The sequence below is a fragment of the Taudactylus pleione genome, unplaced genomic scaffold, assembly GCF_031769625.1.
Source record: "Taudactylus pleione unplaced genomic scaffold, aTauple2 ptg000093l, whole genome shotgun sequence".
In the NCBI taxonomy this organism is placed as follows: Eukaryota; Metazoa; Chordata; class Amphibia; order Anura; family Myobatrachidae; genus Taudactylus; species Taudactylus pleione.
In genome coordinates, this window is record NW_028284495.1 from 36,970,966 (window position 1) to 36,996,946 (window position 25,981).

At 41.2% G+C, this 25,981-nt stretch overlaps 1 protein-coding gene across 1 annotated transcript in view; it reads left to right on the forward strand.

Moving 5' to 3' along the window:
- The window catches only part of RAB12 (RAB12, member RAS oncogene family), a 34,606-nt gene extending 8,847 nt beyond the window's left edge, over window positions 1–25,759 (forward strand). Inside the window, exons 2-6 of the mRNA XM_088469678.1 lie at window positions 11,774–11,834; window positions 17,963–18,101; window positions 20,472–20,561; window positions 23,188–23,292; window positions 24,478–25,759. Coding sequence (XP_088325804.1) covers window positions 11,774–11,834; window positions 17,963–18,101; window positions 20,472–20,561; window positions 23,188–23,292; window positions 24,478–24,591 — 509 coding nt within the window. The 3' untranslated portion in view covers window positions 24,592–25,759. The remainder of the gene's footprint in view (window positions 1–11,773; window positions 11,835–17,962; window positions 18,102–20,471; window positions 20,562–23,187; window positions 23,293–24,477) is intronic.
- The last annotated feature ends 222 nt before the right edge of the window (window positions 25,760–25,981 follow it).

Genomic DNA, 25,981 nt, shown 5'->3' on the forward strand with positions numbered 1-25,981 from the left:
ATGCTGGGATGTGTAGTTCTACAACAGCTGGGGGACCGCTTATTGCCCACCCCTATTCTATAAGATAATAGCTAGAATTTGATTGGTTGCTATGGGCAACATCTCCACTATAAACCCACACTTTAGTAAATATACCCCTAAGTGCCTGGTGCGGTTACTGTAAGGAGCACAGCTAAATAAATGAGTATAGAATCTATTGTTTGCTATGCTTGGGGCTTAATATAATAGTTTTAATATACTTTGGCACAAAAGCCAAAATTAAATGTTTAACTGACATTTAAAAACAAGCCACAGTGCCTTGTGCCATTAAATGGTCTAGCAGTGTTCCTCACCATGACTTTAGGACACAGGTTCTCAAACACGGTCCTTGGGACCCCAAACAGTGCATGTTTTCCAGTCTTCTCACAGATTCACAGGTGAAATAATTAGCGCCATCTGTGGATCTTTTAAAATGTGTCAGTGAGTAATGAGTACACCTGTGCACCTGCTGGGTGACCTGCAAAACGTGACCTGTGTGGGGTCCTCAGGACTGAGTTTGAGAACCTCTGCTTTAGGAGAAAGCATTTGGTGAGGGTAATTTTTCTTTAGTTACCATGACTTGAGATATATAAATAATGTGTGTGTGCAGCAAGCTAAACCGAAACTATATTAAAGAGAAGGAGAACATCAACATGCACCTAAGACAAAGCCATACCTTCCAACCATTCTGATTTCATCAGGACAGACCCAGTTAGAGTGCCCTATCCTCTGTCATGATGGGAATGGGGGTAAATATAGTGGCAGAATTGGGGGGGAGGGCAGAGATAGAGCAGCTACTGAGGGGGCTGGAGCAAAACAGCGCAGCTGTCAAAGAATGGTGGGACAGAGGGGATGCAGTCAGGAAGCCGGCGGTCGCAATGCAGACCGCTGGCTTCCCAACTGTCTAATCCTGACAGGGGTCTAATGACAGGCATCGAGATCCCGACGCCTGTCATTTTACCTACGCCAGGAGCCCGGCTTACTGATTGAAGGTAAGGCGGGCACGGACAGCCGCTGGGGGGGAGGGTTAGGTTGGTGGCTCCCGGGGGGGGACTTAGGATTAAGCATCCCCCCCCCCCCCCGGGAGGGTAAGGCTAGGGGAAGGGAGGGGGGGTAGGGTTAGGCACCACCCCCCGGGAGATTTAGGTGGGGGGGAAGGGGGGGGGTTAGGTTTAGGCATTTGGGGTGGGAGGTTAGGGTTAGGCACCCTGAGAAAGGGTTAGGGGGGATAGGTTAGCAAATAGAGAAAATACTTACCTTTAAGGATCTTCACTGCCGGTGTTCCAGCGTCGGGATTCGAACCACCGGTGGTTTTTCATACCGATCCCGGACAGAGTGCGGCGGGCAGAGCAGCAGATGAAGAAGGGTCTGCCTTATCGGGGGCAGACAGAGCAAATTAAATCATTAATTTAAATCCATGTTGTTATTGTCAGCCTAAAAAATCCAAGGTAGACCACGCCGAGTAAAATATACTGCATATCCACTTTTCCTGGTTACATGTCCTGTGCGGCATCCCTGTGCTATCCAGAGAAGTCGCAGATATATAGCTTTTGTGAACATTGTATTTACCAGCTATTAATTCCTGTAGAATTTGGAATGTTACAGATCATATGAAACACCTCTACCATTGCTTGTCATTTATAACATAAGTAATTAGTTCAAGTTGAAGGAGTCCTTGTGGTGCCGTGTGGACTATATAAGTAATGCAGGAAATTACAAAAGTTAATGTAGGTGTCTACATCCTCCTCATTAGGAAGGGGGAAAGGTATAGGGTACATCCCATTAAACTCTCAGGGCCTGACTCAGCAAGGAACGCAGTTGCTTATACGCCTGCAATTGGCCAATTGTTGTGTTCTGCGCATGCGTATGCTTCACAGTGCGCGTACACGAAACAGTCATTGCGATCGGGACTGTGATCGCAGTGACTTCGCAGACCCATCGCAAAGTGATTGATCGGAAGTGCCGTTTGTGGGTGCTGACTGGGGTGGTCGACCGAACACAGGCGTGCCAGTGCATTTCAACGCCGTTGCATGGGCTTGCATAAATTATCCACTGCGATGCCCTACGCAGCCTGAGGCTTCATAGCGTGCGCTGAAGTAAGCAATTTCTGAGTAAGGTCTGACATGCCTTAACTGCGTATGGGTCTGATGTTACTCAATTGTACCAATGACTACGCAGTCTTGATAACTACGGATGTGCATGTAAAGTGGGCGTCCTTATGTAGTGCTGCTGCGGCGGCATTGTGATCGCTATGGATTAGCATACTATTGCACTGAACTGCCCGTGTACGTTATATTTCGTTACTTGTTGAATCAGGCCCCCAGACAGCTCTGGAGTTAAATTAATGGAAAAGCACGGTTTATTTCCACAAGTTACTTATAGTAAGATGTAACTTTATATTTAAAATAATAGTTTGTCAAATAATCATGTATTAAATTGGCAATGTGGCATATATAAGTAATGAATCATGCAATGGATACATTTAATTGGCCTAAACATAAAACCTTCAAACTATTTAAATAGAGAAAAGTTTAAAAATCAGTCATGTGACTTTAAATTTCAAAATCCAAAAGAACAACAAGATGCATATTGGACTTGTCTTATGCTGGGTACACATTGACAGATACATTGGTTGATCAATTGATCGGCCAATATATCTGCTGCCCGTCGGCCAGCGTGTACCCACGATATGTCGGTGAACGTCGTCGTTCACCGACATATCGCATTGGCTGTGCTGCACAGTCGATGGACCGATATGTCTGCAGCCATATCTGTCCATCGGCAAACCGCCCGTACACACGCAGCGGCAGCCGCAAGGAGGGGTATGGGACACCTGGCCACCGGGACACGAGGGCACAAGCAGATGATCGCCGTTCAGTTTGTATGAACGACCATCATCTGCAGATCACTCGATCTGCAGATATATCTGTCAGGTGTGTACCCACCTTTAAATACCAAATGTCCTTGGTTGCACATCCTTTCTATTCCTATGACTAGTGTCCATTCACAATATGCAAATGCCACCTAGGCTTCTGTTTACTTACTGTAAAGTCTACATCTATATATGAAATCTGCAGCTGGGGGTGTCATCTGGAATTTTGAAATCTATTGCAAATTTTCCGCTTAATCTTGCGGCTGAATGTTCTAAGCCCTACTACTTCGGGTAGTGTGTGTTGTCAATACAGACCATGTTGTGTTCAATCATTGTTATCAATCGCATAGATGTTTAATCCCTAACGTTCATCCTAATTAACCACTTCAGTATCAGAGTATTACATATTTTACATATAGAAATAGCCACATTAATCATATCCTACAGTTTGTTATAAGCAATGTTTTTTTTTTATAAAATCGCGCAGTAGAATAAAAATGTAACCACAAAATAATAAAGAATTTCTCTTAACTCACTCAGAAAAATATCAATAACTAGTTTACAAGATGGATAAATACATCTATAAAAATAAAATATTTAAAAAGGTAAACTTATTTCTGAACTAGACACTTGTAGTCGATGCTTTGAACAACAATTGTGATATATGAGTCTTTATTTCTGGATCTTTATTCATAAAAGGAATGGTCCTAAACCAGATTTGATGTTCAAACCATAAGTGGTAAGAGTGCCTAGTTCTTAAGTCAACCTACCTTCCTCTTTAGAAATGTTTTTGTACATTGTCATCACCTCCCTAGTGTTTTTGGATAATTTAAGTCATCACCTGAAGCATCTGTGTTTTATTGCTGGAAAATGGTTGGAAACACTGTTTGTTAATCTCTTTTTAATGTTCCTTGCATGTTCGGAGATACAATTTCCTTATGGTGCTACCTACATATTGTACATATTGGTAGTAGGCTACTCCTTCTGTGTCACATGTAATTTCCTTTTTAATGCAAACATAGTTTCCCATCCTAGATCTCACTTATTTGATTAATTTGTTTTTCTTTTACTCCTCTTTATCTTACAACACATACTGTTATTACAGGAACCCCTCCCCCCCAAAAAAAAAACATGTTGCATTCTAAATAGCCAGTCCTCTTACTCCTTTTAAACTGTGCAATAACAGGGGACCATTATACCAAAATAAGGGCTTAAATATCACTAGGCTTTGGGTTGGTGGTGCTCCCAAAGTTTTGTTAAGTTTCACTAGGCAAAAAGACAAAAAAAAATATTTTTGGGGCACTCTTAGTTTAAAGATTAGATGAAAAAATAAATAAAAACTTAATTTTTGTTACAGTTTGTTACCCTATAAAGGTACAGTGCATCCGGAAAGTATTCACGACGCTTGACTTTTTCCACATTTTGTTATGTTACAGCCTTATTCCAAAATGGAATAAATTAATTTTTTCCCACAAAATTCTACACACAATACCCCATAATGACAATAAAGTAAAAAGATTTTTTGAGATTTTTGCTAATTTAATAAAATTAAACGAAGAAATCCCGTGTACATAAGTATTCACGGCCTTTGCCATGAAGCTCAAAATTGAGCTCAGGTGCATCCCGTTTCCACTGATCATCCTTGAGATGTTCCTACAGCTAAATTGGAGTTCACCTGTGGTAAATTCAGTTGATTGGTCATGATTTTGAAAGGCATACACCTGTCTATATAAGGTCCCACACTTGACAGTGCATGTCAGAGCACAAACCAAGCATGAAGTCCAAGGAATTGTCTGTAGACCTCCAAGACAGGATTGTCTCGCGGCACAAATCTGGGGAAGGGCACAGAAAAATATCTACTGCTTTGAAGGTCTCAATGAGCACAGTGGCCTCCTTCATCCGTAAATGGAAGAATTTCGGAACCATCAGGACTCTTCCTAGAGTTGGCCAGACGTCTACACTGAGCGATCGGAGGAGAAGGGCCCTAGTCAGGGAGGTAACCAAGAACTCGATGGTCACTCTGTCAGAGCTACAGCATTCCTCTGTGGAGAGAGAACCTTCCAGATTGACTACCATCTCTGCAGCAATCAACCAATCAGGCCTGTATGGTAGAGTGGCCAGACGGAAGCCACTCCTTGGTAAAAAGCACATGGCAGCCCTCCTGGAGTTTGCCAAAATGCACCTGAAGGACTCTCAGACCATGATGAGACAAAGATTGAACTATTTGGCGTGAATGCCAGGCATTATGTTTGGAGGAAACCAAGCACCGTTCATCACCAGGCCAATACCATCCCTACAGTGAAGCATGGTGGTGGTAGCATCATGTTGTGGGGATGTTTTTCGGCGGCAGGAACTGGGAGACTAGTCAGGATAGATGGAAAGATGAATGCAGCAATGTACAGAGACATCCCGGATGAAATCCTGCTCTTGACCTCAGACTGGGGCGACTGTTCATCTTTCAGCAGGACAACGACCCTAAGCACACAGCCAAGATATCAAAGGAGTGGCTTCAGGACAACCCTGTGAATGTCCTTGAGTGGCCCAGCCAGAGCCCAGACTTGAATCCAATTGAACATCTCTGGAGAGGTCTGAAAATGGCTGTGCACCGACGCTTCCCATCCAAGCTTGAGAGATGCTGCAAAGAGGAATGGGCGAAACTGCCCAAAGATAGGTGTGCCAAGCTTGGGGCAACATATTCAAAAAGACTTGAAGCTGTAATTGCTGCCAAAGGTGCATCAACAAAGTATTGAGCAAAGGCTGTGAATACTTCTGTACATATTATTTCTTAGTTGTTTTTTAATTAAATTTGCAAAAATCGAAAAAAAAAAATTTTTACACGTTGTCATTATGGGGTATTGTGAGTAGAATTTTGAGGACAAAAATGAATTTATTCCATTTTGGAATAAGGCTGTAACATAAAGGGCCTGATTCAGAGCCGCTCGTTCGCTCCGAGTGATGTTCGCACATCTGCGTATGGGTTTTAGTACGCATGCGCGAACCAGTCAGTGCGGTCGAAAATCGTGTGCTCGCAAAATAGCGAATGCCTGCTAATTTGAGTGACCGGATGAGGCGTTTGTGGGTGGTAACGGGAAGGTGCTTGAAAACGGGGAGTGGAGATCCGAACGCAGGCGTGCCAAAAGGTCAAACCGGGCATTTTAAGGGTGTGCATAATTAACAAAGCAGCGTCATCGACCACGTCAGTTGGGTGTCTTTTAGCCAGAACTGCTCGCATGATTGCGGTAGGAAAATGCAACCACAAGAATAGCGAGCAGTTCATTCGCCTTTCGATGTACTCGATTAATCTAATAAATAGCGGAGATGACGTATGATGCGAGCGGCCAGGGGGCGTTTTTTACAGGCGTCAACAGACCGCAAAGAGCGAACGGTCAATTTAAATAGCCAGCCCCTTTTTCTGGACGAGCGAGCGCAAATAGCGTCCGGCTCTGAATCAGGCCCAAAATGTGGAAAAAGTTAAGTGTTGTGAATACTTTCCGGATGCACTGTACGCCATGAATTGGTGTGCACAATAAAATATTTTTAAAAATGTGCGAGAGTCACGTTAATGGTGCAAGTTAAAATTATCCACAATTGTAACATATTGGTGGTGAAAATATACATATCCTTTATGCAAAAAACATATCTAGGTCAATTAAAGGAAATAATGTTGACCTAGAGTCCCAAACTCTTATCATAGGTCACTATATATCAAATTAAAAAGTTTATAGTAATACTTATCACAAATATGAAATAGTGCTCATTTTGTTATAATAAGCACAATAATACAATTATAGCCAATGTTTGATGGATCTTCTTTAATTAGTCATCAATTGACCAATAATTAGTCATCAATTTTCCGATTGAAACAGGTACAATAAATATCCGAATATATACAGTGTCACAGACCATTTTGTATACACAGGTATCGCGCCTTATCCCCGTCTAAATAGATGGGCGATATTTAATTGCAAGGGTACAAGCAGAACTGTGTGCTCCTGCGGCTATTCACCCCTGAACAAAGCAACAATTACATTGCTTTGTCGGGCGCCCATTACACCAGAGCCGTGCAAAAAAACATTTGAATGGTTCCCAGTAAAACATAAGCAGACTGCAGCAGTTTACCAATAATAGAAAATGTGGTACTAGGTGAATATCAAATTCTATACATTGTAACATAATATTATGCACACAGATACCACATGAATAATTAGACTCTAGCAAGTTAATGCAACACTGTGCTTATATCATGTTTTAGAGCCGGCGACAAAATCAATTACCGATAAGCAGATTATGGCAAAATGATATCTAATATTATAACCGTGTAACCCTCTAATTATTGTGCTTCAAAGTTGTTAATTACACAAAAATCTAGTCGTTTTAGGCGCTAGGTGGAGATAATAGTCCAAATCTAAAACATACAAATGTACTTCAATGACTTTTTCTCTATACACGCAGATGTAACAATGGTTGCTAACTAACAGAGAAAACTACAAAGAATACAAGAACAACGCTGTGGATGAGAAAATCTTAAAACTGCAAATGTGTCCAAAAAAAGTACAATATATTACCTATATACAATAAAAAAGATGCATCTGTAACACAATAATGTAATTTGTACCAAATATAGTATATCGAAAATATCACAATTTGTTGTAGTGATATATCGTCTATAAATTGGAAATAATCTGTATAAAAAAATTGTATATCCACTAAAATTTAGACCGGAATAATCTGTATAAAAAGCTTGTATATCCCAAACACACATAAGAAATTGATAAGGTTGATTCAGTCAACATTCACATGTCTAGCTCAGTAAAGAACTTCACAGAACCTTGTCCAGCTGAAGTGATTTTATTGCAATCCAGTCGTGAGCTAATTTGTCCACTCACTAAAATCACTTATGGGAAAGTGTATAGGTGCCTACACACTTGACGATTTTTTTACACGATTTGCCTGATGACAACAAGTCATGTAAAATATGCCCAAAACCTGAGTTTCCACTCACGATGCCGATGCGCGCACCCGCTGGTCGTACATCGCATCTTCAGATCTGCTGTGGGCAGATTTGCCAATCTCAGTCACGATGCACTGGAATAGTTAGGAGGCACGATAGATCGTTTGTCACATTGTAGGACCCGCTCAGTTTAAAAAAAAAACGGGTCCCAAAGTTCCTGTAGCACGCTATAGCGCGATTTTTGCGAACCCTGGATATATCAGTTCATCAATGCCCTAATGCGTATCTTCCCATAGGTGATTTCCTCATCCCCTCTGAGGAATAGTGTCCATATAAGTTCCTGATACTGTGCATAATATTACATTTGAGGTGGAGAGGAAAGTGAAGAGGGCTGAGACTTAATAAGAACCAAAGATAAAAGTTACATCAGTTTGTTCTGGGATTTATATGAACACCCTACCTACAGAGGACATTTAAGGACTAATTTTCTACTACAGTCTATTTCTGGACTTAATGTGGATAATTTGTGGATATATATGGGACTGTAACACCTTTACACACTGATAAAGTAATCAAAGATACCACACATAGTCAAATCATAAGATAACTTTAAGTAGCCCAGAGCGCACAACGTTATATTTATTCATATAATTTTGTCTAAACAGAGGCAGGGATACCTGTGTTTGTGGAGCTGCTAAGGACACTGACAGATTAACCTAGAGCGCTGTACCCTCCTTCCTTCCTTTTCTATAAGATTGACCAAAAACAACTGGAAAGAAGTTCTAACTAAAATGTACCTGGTAACTAATGGTCTCATGAGGGGTCAAATTCAGTTGTTTATTTGGGCACCCAATAGAGCAATTCAGTTGGTGAATGTGGGTGCCTGCGGCACGAATGCCGCAGGCACCCACATTTCTGCTTACAGCCTCCTAAGGTGGCAAACAAAAATGTGCAAAAAGTCCAGCTTTTGGGCACCCAAACGCTTCGTGTCCATTAGTTTAGACAGGTTTTGCCGCTTTGCGTGATAAATTATAATGGGCGACCAAAAGAATTGAATTGCTCCGTCGTGGGCTCGTTAATTATCATCGCCCAAAAAACAATTGAATCTCCCCCATTAAGTTTTTAAAACTGCTCAATTTAATTATTTATTTTATCTTTGAGCCTCATACCACCACTAGTCACTGATTGATGTCTGGAGTCTGGCTTTTGTTGTTTCTATGTGTGTACACTATTCCTGGTGGTTTTATATGGCCATAGGTTCAATCTAGAAAGCAAGGACTGGTATTTTTCAGTCCCAAGTTTATTTTTTATTTCTTTCTTTTTTTAGTCTAAAAATCACTTTTACAAAGTCAATGGCTGCAACTGACAATTCTTGCTGTGGTAATTTTAAAGTTCCTATTATCCATTGGTCTATATAACTATCCTTAATATCTAGATCTTGGTTCACCCAATAATGATTGTTTGGGGCACCTGTTTTCCCATTTAGCAACACTCCATTGTGAATCCTTCCTATATGACTGGGTATTTCTAGGACTGTACACAAATTGGTATGGTTGGCAGTCATGTTGTGCTCAAGGCAGACTAACCCATGGCCAAGCTCCTAGGCTTTCAGGTATTTCGGCCCCCCTCCGACACTTCAATCTTTCACCTCACTACAGCTGACCGCTTGACCCTGGTATACTAGGGGGTTCCACTGTCTGTATTCCAAATAGTGGTGATATCTCACTGTGACTTCTCTGCAGTGTAACGTCTACTGATAGTGCAGCCACACAATGGGAATGAGATGTATATGTCTCCTCTTCTCGTATGGTGTACACACAATACGTCTCCCTCACTCTGAAGGTGGTCATCAGGGTCCAAGTGTGTGTGTGTCATGGTGGCGTCCCACACTATGCATATACCAGTAGGCTGCAATATCTGTCCTGGTGTGAGCACTCCAGATCTTCAATCCAGTTGGTTCCAACCCTATGCTGGGGTATCCTTGTTTTGTACTTGGTGGTGGTTCTCCAGTGGGTGGTTGGAATCCCGCAAGTCCAGCAGAATCTCCTGTCCCTGTGTGTACTGAGGTCTGGAGGAGAGAGAACTTCCTCCAGGTAGCTGCAGTTACAGTCGCTGTGATGGCGGCGGTCACATGTCCTCTCATGGAGGTGTAACAACCCTGATGCTAGTGCGCTATTGGTCCACTGTCTTCCACTTCTCACTGCTTCAAAACAATCCTCAGCTGACTACGAGTGTGGCTTGCAACATCACCATTCAGGGCCTGTAGGCTTCAGCCTTGTCAGCCTTATGAATAATAGGGCCCTGGTTGTCCTTTAGTGATAGCAACTCTGTTTTTGTCTAAGGTTTTGTTATCTTATTTCTGCATTTGACAGAAAAATCACATCTACACCTTATGGTTTTTCTTCCCTAAATTCCTTTTTCTATCTTGTCTAGTTATAATAGTTTATGTCCTAAGTCTGGTAGGAAGGAGTGGTACAAGGTTATTAACTATTGAGATGTATCAGTGCTAGTTGTTAGTCTGATATTCAAAATTACTATAGTTGAAATGTCGACAAACATTAGGTTGACACAGACAAAATGCCATTAGTCTTGTGTCTACATTTTTAGTTTTGACATTTTGGACCTGTTGATATTTCACACCAGACCCAGATTTATGATGAAGTGACTATAAATGCGACTTATATGTTTGTGATTAATCTTACTATTGGGTTATGAATGTTAGTCACATGACTAATTTTTGTGTTTTTTACTTTTTTTTTGTGTAACAATTGTGTGTGTGTGTGTGTGTATATATATATATATATATATAAGTTTGGTTTGCTATTTTCTAGCAAGATGGTGTTTTGTTTTTTTTGTTAATATTTTCTGCATCCATTAATTAGCATAGAAGCTGAGTTAAATATGACCGCATTCAGAAAATGTTACATGAGACATACTAATGTTACTGGTAACATCTACAGTTGTAAAAGTGAGATTAGCTTCTATATTCACGTAGAACTGAACTGTGCTAGATTTCTAATCATCATTGTGTTGAAGAGCTATCCTGTCATTAGCCGATTCCGATATTTTCTCGGAAAGATTAAGCAGATTGAGTCCTTCAAATCTATAATGTTATTTACCAGATGCAAGTGCGGAAATCTATTAGTAATTTGTATTTTAACTATGTTGATTGTACACTAAACCATGGTGTTATAACACATTTGTTTTCTGAGAATTTGAAAAGCTTCAACAAAATGTTTTTTTAAAAATGGAACATAAATACTCCAGAACAAGGTCAAGGTGTAAGAGAGATATATATATATATATATATATATATATATATATATATATATATATATATATAATATATTATGTTTTATAAAGTACTTGTTGCTCAACATTAGGGGCGAACAAACCATTGTCTGCTCTAGAATGTTGTAACTTGTATTTCAATAATATCTTATAGTGTTCATTCTAGCACCGGTCAACCCGTGCAGTTCCTCTTTCCTGCCTGGGGTGTCGCTCTCTGCTCTGGTGCTTCTAGGACACTCTGGTCTGTATCTCAGCAGTTTGTTGCATTAGCTGAGTATGCTAGAAGCACCAGAGCAGCGAGCGACACCCCATTCAGGAAAAAGGAACTGTATGGGTTGTGACAGGAGCAGGGTGTTAGAATGAACACTATATTAAGAACCACTGGTTACCCTACATTTATTTCCTGTTATGATATAGTATAGATTAGAGTTTCCCAAATCTCGGTCCTCAAGGCACCCCAACAGTTCAGGTTTTAGACAGTTCCAGTAAATCAAATTGAGTGAGGTATTAATTAAGTCACCTGTGAGCATGAATATCCTTAAGACCTGGACTGTTAGGGTACCTTAAGGACCGAGTTTGGGAACCTCTGGTATAGATGGTGCTAGATTTACCTATTTACCTATTTATTTTTGTCTTTGCAGGTGTTGATTTTAAAATTAAAACTGTAGAGTTAAGGGGAAAGAAAATTAGATTACAAATTTGGTAAGTACACATTTTAGCATATGTCTGTGATGTTTTTTGGTTAGATTTACTCACCTGTCTTTAAAAGTAGAAAAACATTTTAAATATACAGTACATTTCCAAAGACACAAACCATAAATAAAATGAGTGTTTAACTTGATTCTCACATTATGGTGTTTTATTGCAGACAGTCCATGTATCCTTAGGGCAGAAGATTTAGGTACAGTTTTGATTCAAGCAGCTATTCATTATTAACAACGTCATTAAGTATTATCAAGATGGTATAGGTACCCTGGTGTCTCTCACGTATGTTTCCCGGGGTCTCTAGCGCCAGTTGGTGATGCATCTAACGCTATGGGTTCCTCCTTACATATGTGGTTCTAGAGATCATTGGTGGAGACACCCCTGTTAATGCCTCCTTCTGGCTCTTGAATAGGATCACGGGCCCCATTTCCTGCTATAAGAGGTCACTCCACAAGCAGTCATTCCAGTTAATCGCAAAATCACTTCTCCACCTAAAATTAGGTATTGGTTCTTTAGACTTGATCATTCTGTGGCTATGGATGACATTCTCTTGTCTGGTACCGATAAGCTTGATGAATTCAGTGAGGTCTGGGGCCTGTGGTTGGTGTTTAGGGAGTCAGAGTTATACTGAGGTCTCCCACTAGATTAGCATTTTTGCTCCCAGGCTACTTATGCTGCTTTACCAGCCTGCTGTGTGCAGGCCCCTTGTCTCGGGTGCATTGCTGTTGGGCTCATTTTGGATTCACATATGCTGCCATTTTGAGTCAAATGAGCAATATCACTGATAATATTGCAGTGCAACCGGTTTAAGGGTCCACTGAAGGAGCCAGGATTATTTAATTCAGTACCTGGCAGTGTTCATATGTGCACTTGGAAAACTTGTGGCGTCACAATTCATGAGACACCACACTCTTTGATGTGAAGGTAGGCGCAGTCAGTAATGGGGGGAGGACAAAATTCAAACTCTCCATCATTAGAAGTTCCATTGTAACCAGTGACTTATAATTCCATGTGAGGTAATTCTGATTTAACTTTTTCTTTCTTAACCACTTGCTTGGTGTGGTCACATGTCATGCAACCACGCAGGACTGGGCTATCCCTGACAGGGTCACATCTGATGCGACCGTATCAGAGGAGCCTGCTGGCAGCCAACAGGCTCAGCTCACCTAGCTGGCCCATCAGTTGCTACAGCAACCTCCCACCAACCTTGTACCAGCCAGGCTACAGAAGGGGGGCGATCCTAAAAGGATCGCCCACCAACAGCTGCATGAAGACAGTCTTCCTGTAGCCTAGGCTCAGGAAAGCTGCAGCTTCCTTTCTCTCCCTAGCTACATGCACCGGCAGGGAGCAGCTGTGATGGACGCCTGCCAGCAAACCTTGCCTGTCCCTGCTCTCTCCCAGCCAGCAGTGAGAGATAAATATAGCCAACATTGTTTGTTTATTTTTTCAAATTATCAACTTATGTATATAATAGCTATTGAACCCTTATTCAGTATAATGTTATTAACAAATCTGCATATTTATTAATACAATTATACTGAGGGTATTAGTTACATAATTTGACAATAAAAAAAAAAACAATATTGAGGACATTTTTGGAAAAATATTAGCCAGCTAAGGTTAAAAGTGTAAGATAAAAAAAAAAAAAATTAAAATGCCCTATGCATCTCTAGTGAAAGTACCTGTAAAGTGGGGTTGAGGACCCAGGGCCTGAGTCAAAGACGGACACTCTGAAAGAGCGCTCGCTCTGAATCAGGGCGTTTTTGGGGGGGTTTTTTGAGCGGCCTCCTGGCCGCTCGCATAGCTGTGGGTGACCACCCACAGCTATAGCGAGCGGCCAGGTTGATGGTCGCGATGGTCAAAACCATCGCGACCATCGCACTTGCGACGAGACCCTTGTGGTAGGGTCTCGTGGCCGCAAGCCCCAGAGAGCTTTCGGCTCTAACAGAGCCGGAAGCTCTCCCACTGACATCACTGGTGATGTCAGCGGGGCCACCCCCAAACGGCAAGCGTTCCGTTGGGAACGCCTCCGATTGGCCGGCCACCCCCCCCCGGCCTGCCCACCAAACGGGGCGAGCTGTCACTCACCATCGACAGCTCGCCCCCTTTGGTGCGAGACCCGGAGCAACGGAGCACCCGTCGCTAGCCGGGTCTCGCGCATGCGCACAACGGAGCCAGCTCTGTTGTGCGCATGCCCAGTGGGCAAACATCGACCCGGTTGCAAGCGCTCAGCGCTTGCGACCGGGTCTGAATCAGGCCCCCAGTCCCCCACCTGTTCCTTCTCTATTTTCCTTTCTACACATAATGCTTTTGTTTGTATTAGTGTCACAGGGCTCTTGGCCCACATATAACAGCTAATTTAAATAATGCCTGCAGCACAAATAACATAGACAGGGCTTATTATAACCGATTTTCTCAAGAATGTGGTGTGTGTTACTAATTACAGTTAGGCTTTTTCTCGGAGTGTGCTATGAATGTTAATTTTTCACAACTTCTTTACATGACAGGTACACTAATTACTAGGAATGAAGGGACGTATGATCACTTTTAAATGATACAATATGATGACATTATTATATTTATGCAGGTTCACTCATTCGGCCTGATTCTGAGTTGAGAGAAAAGCAATAAAAAAACAGGTAAATTTGCTCCCTGGCAGCAGCGGCTCCTACCCTCTTAGATGAGTGGGGCTGCCGCTGCTCCGACCTGCAGTTCAGGTCAGGGAGAGGAGGAGACACTGTAGTGCTGGGCTGGGTGGCCGGGTCCCAGCTCCCGTGCAATGGATCTGGCAGGCCTCAGCGAATGCACACAAGCGGCGGTGGTGCTGCTCATGTGCATAACACCGGCTTGTTTTGACTGCATCAGCTGCATCCCCTAGAAGCCGGGTAGGGCTGCCCGATAGGCAGAGGAGTGGCTCCCACTGGAAGCTGCGCTCTGCGAATCACAGCCTGGACTGTCAGTCCCAGGGGGAGAAAACACCTCCCCCTGAGACTGCCTGTCCTGTTTGTGACTGGCAGGTAGTGCTTTCAATGGGAAGCCACTGACAGTCACAGTGTAGCAACTGCAGTCACTGACTACAACTGGGTCGCTGAAGTGACAGGGTTCAGGCCTGCAGCCCCTAGGTAAAATCCGCCACTGCATCTTGGCAAATGCATGTTGCACTGTAAGTGGGGCAGATGTAAAATGTGCAGATTTAGATTTGGGAGGGGCTTGTCCAAACTTAAATCTAAATTGCAGTGTAACTATGAAGCTGTCCAGTATTTGTGTCCACATACCCATCCTCAACTCACGCACAGAGGGGAAAGTACCGATGGCCGGGATGCTGGCCGTTGGAATTCAGTGGAATCCCGAACCGGGAGTAAAGAGAGGTGTCAAAATCCCTATCTTTAGCCCCACGCTGAAATCCCGACAGCCAGCATCGCGAACAAAGGTAAGCGGGGACAGGTTAGCCTTAGGCATGAGGGGGGTGGTTAGGTTTAGGCAGCCCTGGGGGGACTTAGGGTTAGGCACCACCCTGGGAGTTTTAGGATTCCCACAGAGGTGCTTTTGCGTTCCGGTCAGACAGCATCAGAATTGTGGCGAAAAGTGAAGGGCGTTCCTGGGAGGTGGCTAGTATTGCAGGCGTGTTGCGGGTGTGTCAATGCAAGCAGTTGCGTCAACTGATAAGCATAGAAGGCCATGGTTGTGGTTAGACGTAAAAATTGCTCCTTCTAAGGGCTGGTGCATGTTATAATGGTGCGACCGATGGTCAGGTATTACAACGCACACAAGTACTAAAATTGACTGTCTCAGACCTTGTACATTCAGCCGCACAGATGTACGTAAGGAAGGAGTTTGTAGCAGCATTTGCATGAGCTCGCAGGTGGGCGTCCACCAATAGACGCTGTTGCTTTTACATGTGACTCAGAATCAGACCCTAAATGTACACACACAATATTTTTTCTATGTGGGTTATGTTTATAGTCCAGCTTGAAAAATCTTTTATAGGTACAGATGATGCTCTCACCCCTGAAATGTCCATCATATTACATCTTGGTATCACATTGAGACTTCATATCTATATTCCCTTTTATTGACATTTGTTGTTCACATGTTTTAGAATCGTAGATTGAAATGACAACCATTACTGTAAATTGCATTCTTCATCCCATCATGTTCAATGAATACTTATTTTCTCCATACTTTGTTTGACAACCTCTAGTGCAACGGTGCGACTAATTCCGTGTCCTGCCCCTTGTTATTAATGCTGTGTAGTGCTTTCCCATTGTCTTACTGCTTTTTCATCCACTCACGGTTTTAATTTTAATCTCCCCATCTGCTTGTTTTACCTCCAACTGACTAAATTGACGCTTTCTCAGTGGCTACACCGGTCAGCTAGTGCTTGAATGTATGTGCCATGTCTTGGTCGTTCATCTGTGTGTCCCTATTTGGAATGCTGTAGCCACATAACTGGTTGTCTATCACCACTTGCTAGAGAAGATGTCCTGCTGGTTCATCACGAGGTAACACATTACTTATTACTATACTTTCTGTCACGTCTACCACTGCATTAATATTCCTTAGCATGCAGAGCACGCACTTACTGTCTTTGTTTTATGTTTCATGTGTGAGCGTATGCAGTTCCAACAACTCTTTACAGGGCTGATTATAAGAGATTCTCATAGTATAATGCACAAATACATTTCTTCTCTTGGGACTTGTACAACTATGTTTGTATGCTGCCGAACATAGATATTTAGCTCAGACATTGTTTTCCTTTCATTTCTTGGGGTGTGTATTTGTTGTTCATTGTCAGCCCAGTAAGTATAATGTGGAGTGGAGAATTAGTATTCTCCCACCCAAGCCATGAAAGTGACACTGGAAAATAATGTCCTTTATCTAAGCAAACAAAGGATAATCGCAGTGTTTCAAACCCCTTTTACGTTCTATTTTATTACAAACCTGTTAAAATGGTTATGGAGAGCTGTCTGGTAGAAATACTCAAACATACTGTTTATTGATTCATAACTCGTACCAAGATCTAACAGGAGTCTAAAAAATGTCACTAGAGTGGCCTCTAACTTTTCATTCCTCTAATGACGGGATTTGGACAGTACATTATTTACCTATTCCTGGTTGCCCTATGCAATTTCTTGACTTCAACTTAAAATTGTGATTGTTGGTACAAGATACAGATGTGTCCTCATACAACTGGCCTCAATACGCCAAGCAGTGCGACTTGCCTGGTGTGAGTGAGCTGCCAGGTCCTGTGCTGTTCTGCTAAAGACTGGCGTAGTGTTTTTGCTGAAAATGCGTCTAAATCATAGTACAACTAGGACGCACCAGCAGACTGTGCTGATTAATGTGATATGTACTTGAGTCTGTATATGAATCACAATGGAATTTAGAATGAAAAAAAGCTGCAGCCACTACATTGTAGCACTTCGAATACACATTCAGAGACTCAGTCGCACACAGATATACAAGTGGCGCATATCAAATGAATCAGTCCTAGTCGCATCACATTACGATTTAAACGCATTTTCGTAAAAGAAAAAAAAACCCATTGCTATCAGTATCTCATGGGACCTGCATGCTGAGGAGGGACCTGCATTGCAACAGATGTATAATGACACATCTGTAGGTCAGTCAGTCTGCTGCTCAGTAGTGCTTTAGTTTTCAACATTCACTCTAGTGGTTCAAGCAAGCATTTATTATTTCGGCTAGACGTTCTGTGGTATGTGAGGCATGGACTTGAATGGACTAAACCCTAGTAGGTGTAATTTTGCTGCTTCCGAATAGTTACTGTCAAAGTACACCTTGCTTCACAGGCAGAATTCTTAATTCAATATATCTTTAAATTCTAATGGCACTACCAAAGAATGGGAGATAAATATGATAATTAGGAGTTGTAAGAAATTATAGATATCGCTGGGAGAGCTTTCTAATGGACTTTTTAAGTCCCATAATTATGCTATTAATAAAAAGGCGGCATACATTTAAACCACTTTTTAAACTTTTTTTTTCTGTGCCGAGATGTTTCGGCTCTTACAAATTGGGCTTTGTCTGACATTGTGAGTAGGTGTGATACTGACGGCTTGTGCTGTTTATTCTGGTTCATACTGTTTTCTCTTTGTGTTTTGTAGGGACACAGCCGGCCAGGAGCGATTCAACAGCATTACTTCAGCCTATTACAGGAGTGCCAAGGGCATCATATTAGTTTATGATCTCACCAAGAAAGAGACCTTTGAAGATTTACCCAAGTGGATGAAGATGATAGATAAGGTAGCCATGATGGACTTTTCTATTGTGTTTTCTTGTTCATACATAATGTTAAGTCCTGGATTTTATTGTCTACCTAGGTAGCCATAACAATATTATGTATCTTTACACATTTAGTGACTGTAACAAACCTACTGGGAATACCTTATACCCTTTTGCTTGTGAATAAACAATAAATAAGGACTATTAAAATAAAGGTCATCAAACAAAACTGCTATTGAGGTAGCTGATTCTGTATTGTCTGCCCGCTGTCTTTCGTGTAGTGCAATGTTTCTCAGCTCCAGTTCTCAAGTACCCCAGCAGGTCATGTTGTCAGAAACTCTATCTAAAATTACTTCCCCACCAAATCTCATCTGTCTTGACAAATTGTATCTTCAAAACATGATCAGTTGGACTTACATTCAGGGGATGCCCTGTGTAATAGGGAGGTAGTTGAAATCCAGGCTGGCATCCTGAATAGTGTGGTTAGGTAGTAGTGTGGTTAGTTAGGAGGAGGGTTAGGCATTAGGGGGGCAGGGTTAGGTTTAGACACTAGGGGGAAGGTTAGGTTTAGGGTACAGGGAGGGTTAGGGGTAGGGTTAGAATACTTACTGACATGTGTCTGTATCCTAACCCTGTCAGGATACCAGCATCGGGATTCTGACCGCCGAGATCCTGAGTGCCGCTTCTTGTACCCAACCCATGTAATCTAAATCAAGTTTTTGCCATAGAATAATTGCCTAACCTGTGCATGCATTGTCTATTTAAATATCCAGGAGAGCATGGAACTATAATTTAAGTGTCCGTGTTCTCCCCAGAAAATGTTTCCAGCCGGGTGGCATCAAGATGTAGCCGGATGGGGGCCTTCACAATAATAAAATGTTTAAAAACTGACCTTGTAATGATTTAAATTTGAAATAACATTTTATATATTAATTCTCATCTTCTTCTTAGAGGCCCAGTCGTTTGCAGCTTTTTAATAATCAAAGTCTGTAGGATCTGGTCCCTCTAGTGAAATCAGCATCAGGTTATTTAGTGCTGGCACCACTGAATTAATTTTTTTTACAGCTCACAGATGCAGTGTCCCCTCTTGCAGGCACCACAGATACTGTCCCCACTTGCTGGCACCACAGAATTTTTTTTTTACAGCTCCCAGATGCTGTCCCTACTTGCAGGCTCCCATATACTGTCCTTTTTTTTTTTTTCAGCTCGTACACAGACAGGGAGTGGACGCAGGACTATTATCTTTAATGTGTTCAGGCGACTGTTTCTGTCCGAACAGCGCGCCCTTACTTTTATACAGGGGGATGGATCTCTGCCCTCCAGCCTGACACCACCCTGTACTGTGACGTGCCCGAGCTGCACCACCCGGCAATCTACCCTGCCCCAATGTGCCGCATCCCCATATAACCTACTGCCCGGCACTCCCCCAGCCTCAATGCGCCGCCTCCCATTGCCCAGAACCCTCACTAACGCGTCCTTATTGCCGGCGATGCCAGACGGACTGGGAGCCTCCGATGGGAAGAACATGTGACGTCAGCTCGGCGTCACATCCGTGTCCGTCACAACAAGGACACATTGAGGGTGACTGGGCAAAAGGGGACGCGGCGCATTGGGGTGGGGGGGAAGTGCCGTGCGGTAGGCTGTTTCTTGCCGGGATGTGCGCCCGCAAAAAACATCCTGGGGAGAGTGAGAAGAGTGTGCTGTATATAGACGTACCAATGATCTTTATTATTTTATTTGCATGCTAATTTAATATATGCCTTTCCACATAGAGGAGTAAGATGTTTTTCCCCTCTTGGCTGCTGCATTTCATAGACCAAATGGTATGAAACAGCCAACAAGAAGAGCTTTGTAATACTGCCCACTGTTCAGGAAAAGAATTAATAACATGGGTTTGGCCTTTGTTTAGCAGCATGCTTATAGTGATTGGAAACATTTAAATGTAGCAGTTTTTATACTACATAGCAGGCAGAGAAACATGGGTGTTCAGTCCCATCAGGTCACCTCAAGGGGGCAGAGCATACTATACTCACATTCACAGTTATTCTACTAGATGGGAAGGAAACTACTGATAGTGATGATGCAGTTACGGTTTAGTATTTCTTTCAGGTACAGACCTGTGAAGACTACTCCAACTATGTCCGATGGTTTAGCTCAAGCCAAATCATGGTAGCATCTCTGTCTTGCTAAGTCACGCAGTTTAGTTTTGGTCCCAGAAAATGATATAAGTAAAGTAGAAATGAATTACTGGATACTACGAAATAATAAAACCTGCACTAAGTATTGCTTTCATGGGTTTACATTCTAGTTATTAAATACTTTAGTAATGACTGCTCTTGATTGTTGTAACAATGTAATAAAGTGTAAATGATTAAATTGTATCTTATGTAGTATGCATCTGAAGATGCAGAACTCCTCCTAGTTGGAAATAAGTTGGACTGTGAAATCGACAGAGAAATTACCCGGCAACAGGGAGAAAAGGTAAGTAGCACTAACAAGACTAATTATATGAAAGGGAATCAGTTGGGATTGGCTTATTATTATTATTATTATTATTATTATTATTATTATTTTTGTTGTTGTTAACATATATCTGTTTAGTGCCAACATACTAGAACAGTGGTTCCCAAACTGTGCGCCGCGGCACCCTGGGGTGCCTCAGGTTGGTGGTCCAGCACCAATTCAAATTCTTTATGGTCAGTGTAATGTAGATATGTGGACAAACAGAAGCACAAACCTGTCCACCACCACCACCACATAACTGACCCTAAGGATGACAGGTCAGCACAATTTACTTCACTTTACTACTTTTTTTTTTTTTCTGAATTTCTCAATAACAAACTTTTGGCTTTGGGGTGCCGTGAAAACAATTCTGATGCACTAGGGCGCCATGATTCAAAAAAGTTTGGGAACCTCTGTACTAGACAAATCTTTACAGAGAATGTTTATTCATTCCAGTCCCTACCCCGGTGTATATTATTTAACACACACTCAATATTATCTAAAACTCACACACTAATGTAAGATACTAGAATGTTTTTGGACTGTGAAAGGAAACGGGAGCTCTGAAAACTCAGGAACGTTAGGCAAAATTGCAAACTCCACAGTGATAGAGCCTTTGTTGAGATTGAGCTCATGGTCCCAACACTGTGAGGAATAAATGCTAACCACTGTGCTACCATGCTTCCCAATAGAAACATGGGACCCTATGTAATAGCCTGCAGTATGCAGGAAGTAGCGCAATTTAGCCTGTAAATTCAACGCAACAATAATTTAAAAGACAAAACCAAATTAGTTTTGCTTTCAAAATTATTACCACATTAAATCCATGTGCTAAATAGCAACTTTCAGGCTATTACATACAGGCCATGGTCTTTGTTACCCTGTTTACCCAGGAGGGGCCTCCTTGTGAAATAATACCCTCTTTATGCCAATAGCTTGATTCATGTTCCAAGTCAAATACTGTGCTATAGTCAGCAGTTACTGGTTACAATTGCTGCCTCCCTCTATTTACAGTATATAGACTGTATCTTTCTCTTGATAACAACATTGGACCTACTATACATGTATGTTTATGTGCTGGCGGTAGAGAATATTGAACACTCCTCGGGGACAGGGACTAATACTATAAATGAACAGACATGCTTTTTACAGCAGTATCTAGTATCTGTTTAAAACCTCTCTTTTCACTTTTTGTGGTTGCATTGTAATTACATGCAGCAGTGATAACTGTAGTTGCGTTTAGACTTATATCCTGGGTAAAATGGGAGTCATTGCTGGGTATTAAATAATATAGGGCAAACCATAGCAACAATCAGAATTCAGTTTTTTAATTCAGTGTAGTGTTTTGATAGGAGAAGTTTTCAGTATCACAGCATAGGATTTACTGTGATGGCCGTCTACACTTAAATGTTATGGGAGAAGTTTGTAATTGAGGGTGGTGGTTGAGAACTCTGGAAGATATATGATAATTTAATTCACATACAGGAAGTCCCGAGTACTTTTTTAAAACATGGACATAGCAATCAAATATATATATATAAATACATGCTTAAATAATGAAAAAGCCAGTTTACTTTTTTTGTGCCCAAAATGTGAATTGTAAAATGTACTGAGTCAACTATGTAAATATAGCATTATTTCAACTATAACCTTGTAAACATGAAAAGTATGCTCCAAAGTTGGAATCTGTTAAGCAGCGTATCCACTAGGCGATTAAAATGAGCGATTGAACGATATCGTTATCATTCAATTGCTCATTAATCGTTCACAAATTGGGGATAAAAATGTCAAATGACCAGCGATGCGCTCTCCCGCTAGTCTTTTTCGAACATCAATCATCGCCTGAACATGCTGGTCGATCTGCCGATAACGACAGATTGAGCATGCTCAGGGATGGGGGAGGGTGCCTGCACTGAACAACATATCGTTCAGTGTAGGCACTACAGGGGATGAGAAACGACTGTACGATTACTATCTTGTAATCGCACTGTTGTTCCACTATCTGCAAGTGGATACGCAGCATTACTATGGATGCAACCTAAAATATAGTTACAGATGTGTCCTCATACACTATTGCCGCAGTTGCGCCCAACAGCCCTTCTCAGTCCTGTGCTGTGATTTTGTTTCGCTCGAATGTGCATCTTAGTCACAAAGCGAAGCAACAAAACCAATTCACAAAACTGCACTGATTAATTTGATATGCGATACTCGTACATCTGTGTGCGACTGAGTCTGAATCTCTATACGAAGTGCTACAATGCAGCGGCCACGGCTATTCTTCACGCCAAGTTCTGCTGTACAGATTCAGACTCCATCGCACACAGATAAGTGTCGTATATAATAATTAGTATAGTCTCATGAAGCAGTGTTGGCACATTGCATTGCAACTAAGATGCACATGTGAGCAAAAAAGACGTTGCACTGATCGACGCAGCTCACTCACACCGCATGGCGTATTGAGGCTAAGTGTATGCGGACATCTCTGTACGTGAACAATTTTATTCTGGTTGTATCCTGTGTGTCCATAGTTCAGCTTACCACACCTCCATCTAGATGGCCTTTTATTTATGTTTTTATAATTCTCATAGAAATGTTTGTGTCCTAGTTTGCGCAACAGATCACCGGGATGCGGTTTTGTGAAGCAAGTGCCAAGGACAACTTTAATGTAGATGAAATCTTTTTGAAACTGGTTGATGATATATTAAAGAAGGTAAATGTATTTTGTTTGTGGGTTTTTCCATTAAAAGTAAAAGTGTATAGTGGATAAATATTAATGGAAATATGTATTTTTGTCAAGCTAGGATATAATGTATAAGATTGACTGACCTATGTATGAAGCTTTTTTTCATAAAATTATGTAGAAACTGCAGTTTCTGCGTCATTTTTATGAATTGTTGCTATGTACTAATAGCACAATGCAGGAGATTTTTGGAGTTTGGCCCCAGTAATTTACACCATATTCAGATGGTGTAAACTGCTTAAAGCCTATGGAGGCTTATGAGTAGGAGAGAGATCTTCTGATCTTCCTCCAGCAGCCTCCGGCTGGCGGTGGAAACTGGCACTGTGCGCATGTGCAATGTCAGCTTTCCCTGGAGAAGTGAAAGACTTCAACAAAATGCTGGGGATGTAACTTGTAGGAACAGTGGTTACCGTGACCGTTGTCCCTGCGAGCTCCCAATTGTACATAGCGGGGATGTTTTCATTAAAAATTAAAATATCCACCATGATACGGATCCTTAAAATTTGCAGCAGTTCTGTGATTCTTGATACCTAGAACCCTAAGTATCTGTTTTGCTTTGGGTTTTGAGCACCATGCCTAAAATTTACAAAAACAGTTTTAAAAAAGATTCCTTGTTTTTTTTCCTCAATATTGCAATACCTCCTTATTAAATCATCTAGCAGAGATCTTCATAGCAACTATAGAAGGGAAAATTGAAGCTTACAATAGAAGAGTAAAGTCAAAAATTAGTGTCAAATATATGGAGAACTTTCCCTATATTTTTACCACTTTTTCTGTGTCTGGTTAAATGTAAATAAATGTGGGAACCCTTTAAGTGGTTGAGCAATTTTGTTTTTATTACAACTTCTGAGCTGTGGGTAATAGATTATACATAAGTGGCGGAGTAACAATGCGGTTAGTGGTGACTGTATGTTTGGCTACTGTAAGGTAGAAGCTTTATCCTCCACCAGTATTAAAATCAAGAATTAATTTGTGCCATGTTATACCTCCATAGATGCATCCATTTGATAAACCTAGGTGTACAGTAATGAATGCAATTATTGCACATATGTATATACATGTTATGCCTTTTTTTATATATATATATATATATATATATATATATGTTCTTATATCACTAGTCTAAATGATAATACCAAATGTTGTATCTCACAGATGCCCTTAGCTATAATGCGAAATGAGTTATCCAACAGCATCCTGTCTCTTCAGCCAGAGCCAGAAGTTCCACCAGAGCTGCCTCCTCCTCGGCCTCCTGTCCGTTGTTGTTGATTCTCTTCTGTACTTGACACAGCAAAACAGTGCCGCTCCGTTCCTGTGTCCTGTAATACAATCATTAGGTCCCATTTTGCACTTCTTTCTCAGAAAATACATTTAAATATATGAGCAGCAAATGAGGGGTAGTCTTCCTCTCCATCTAGAGTTTGCACACTAATTTCGATGGACTCTGGATGGGAAGGATTGGCCCATTGTTCTAAGCGCTGTACTGCAGTGGTTCCTGCAAAGCACTTTAATTCAGGCTCCACCAGTTGTGTAGTATGTAGTGTTGAAATCATGGCATTTTCAACATAGATCTTTCATCAATTTATTTTTCTTTTCTTTTTTTATTTTATTTTATGGTATCTAGACCTATATATGGTGCTTTGCTGATTGTATTATAACTCCAAAATATTTAAGTATTTAAGGTCGCCAAGAAAAATGCTTCCATATACAGCATTATATTTAGTTTATTATACAGAGCAATTTTCATTTTTAATCTGTAGCATTAGATGTTTACTGGACTTGCCATGAGTATTAATGTTTGTTCCAGTAGTTTATTTTATTTTAAGTATTTATTAACATTTCAGTAGATGAAGGACATTTGTGTTGCATATTTTTTTTGTTTGGCTGTCAGAACTGTCAGTTTTCCCCTCTCTGGTCTAATGCTCCTTGCACAGGATCCTTTTGTGCGGTTGTTATTAAGGCACACTGATCACGTTTATCAAAGTATGTGATTAATGAACTCTGTAGAGACTTGACTGCGCACACCGTTTATTGGGCTTACTCGGAAATAAAGGCAGAACTGGCTGCTAGCAATGCATAAGCAGCACCACTTTTCCATTTGGGTTCACAAGAGGACTGAAAATAATGTCTCTTTTTTTTCTATTCACTTACTAATCTGTGCATTTAATCTCGCCACTTTTTATGGGAGGGTGGATATATATTTTTTTTTTAGAGGGAAAGTATGACCTACACCTACATGGCACATACTGGTTTTTCTAATGATGGTGGTTTTGTGACTTACGTATTTGATATATCGCTATTAAAATGCACTGTATTTTTCATTACGGGGAAAACAGTGACAGGTATGCATTTGAATAAATGTGTGTCCTTGTGTTATTTGAAACAACATAGTATTTCTAACTAATGAAGTGAAAATAAACTTTTTTTTATTTATGGATGGCTGTGTTGGTTCTTCTTTCATTCCCAATAGGTGTCTATATTGTTTTATTTTGTAATTGTGATTCTTATTTGAAAGTTGATCTGAAGACATCTCTGAGAGTGCAGCGTCATTCAGGCATGCCACACAGGACCCTCCTCCTTCTCTCCTTTTCAATATGTTAGAACTGATTCCATAAACTATGGGGGTGTCACACAAATAATTTTTATTGCTTTATTTTCC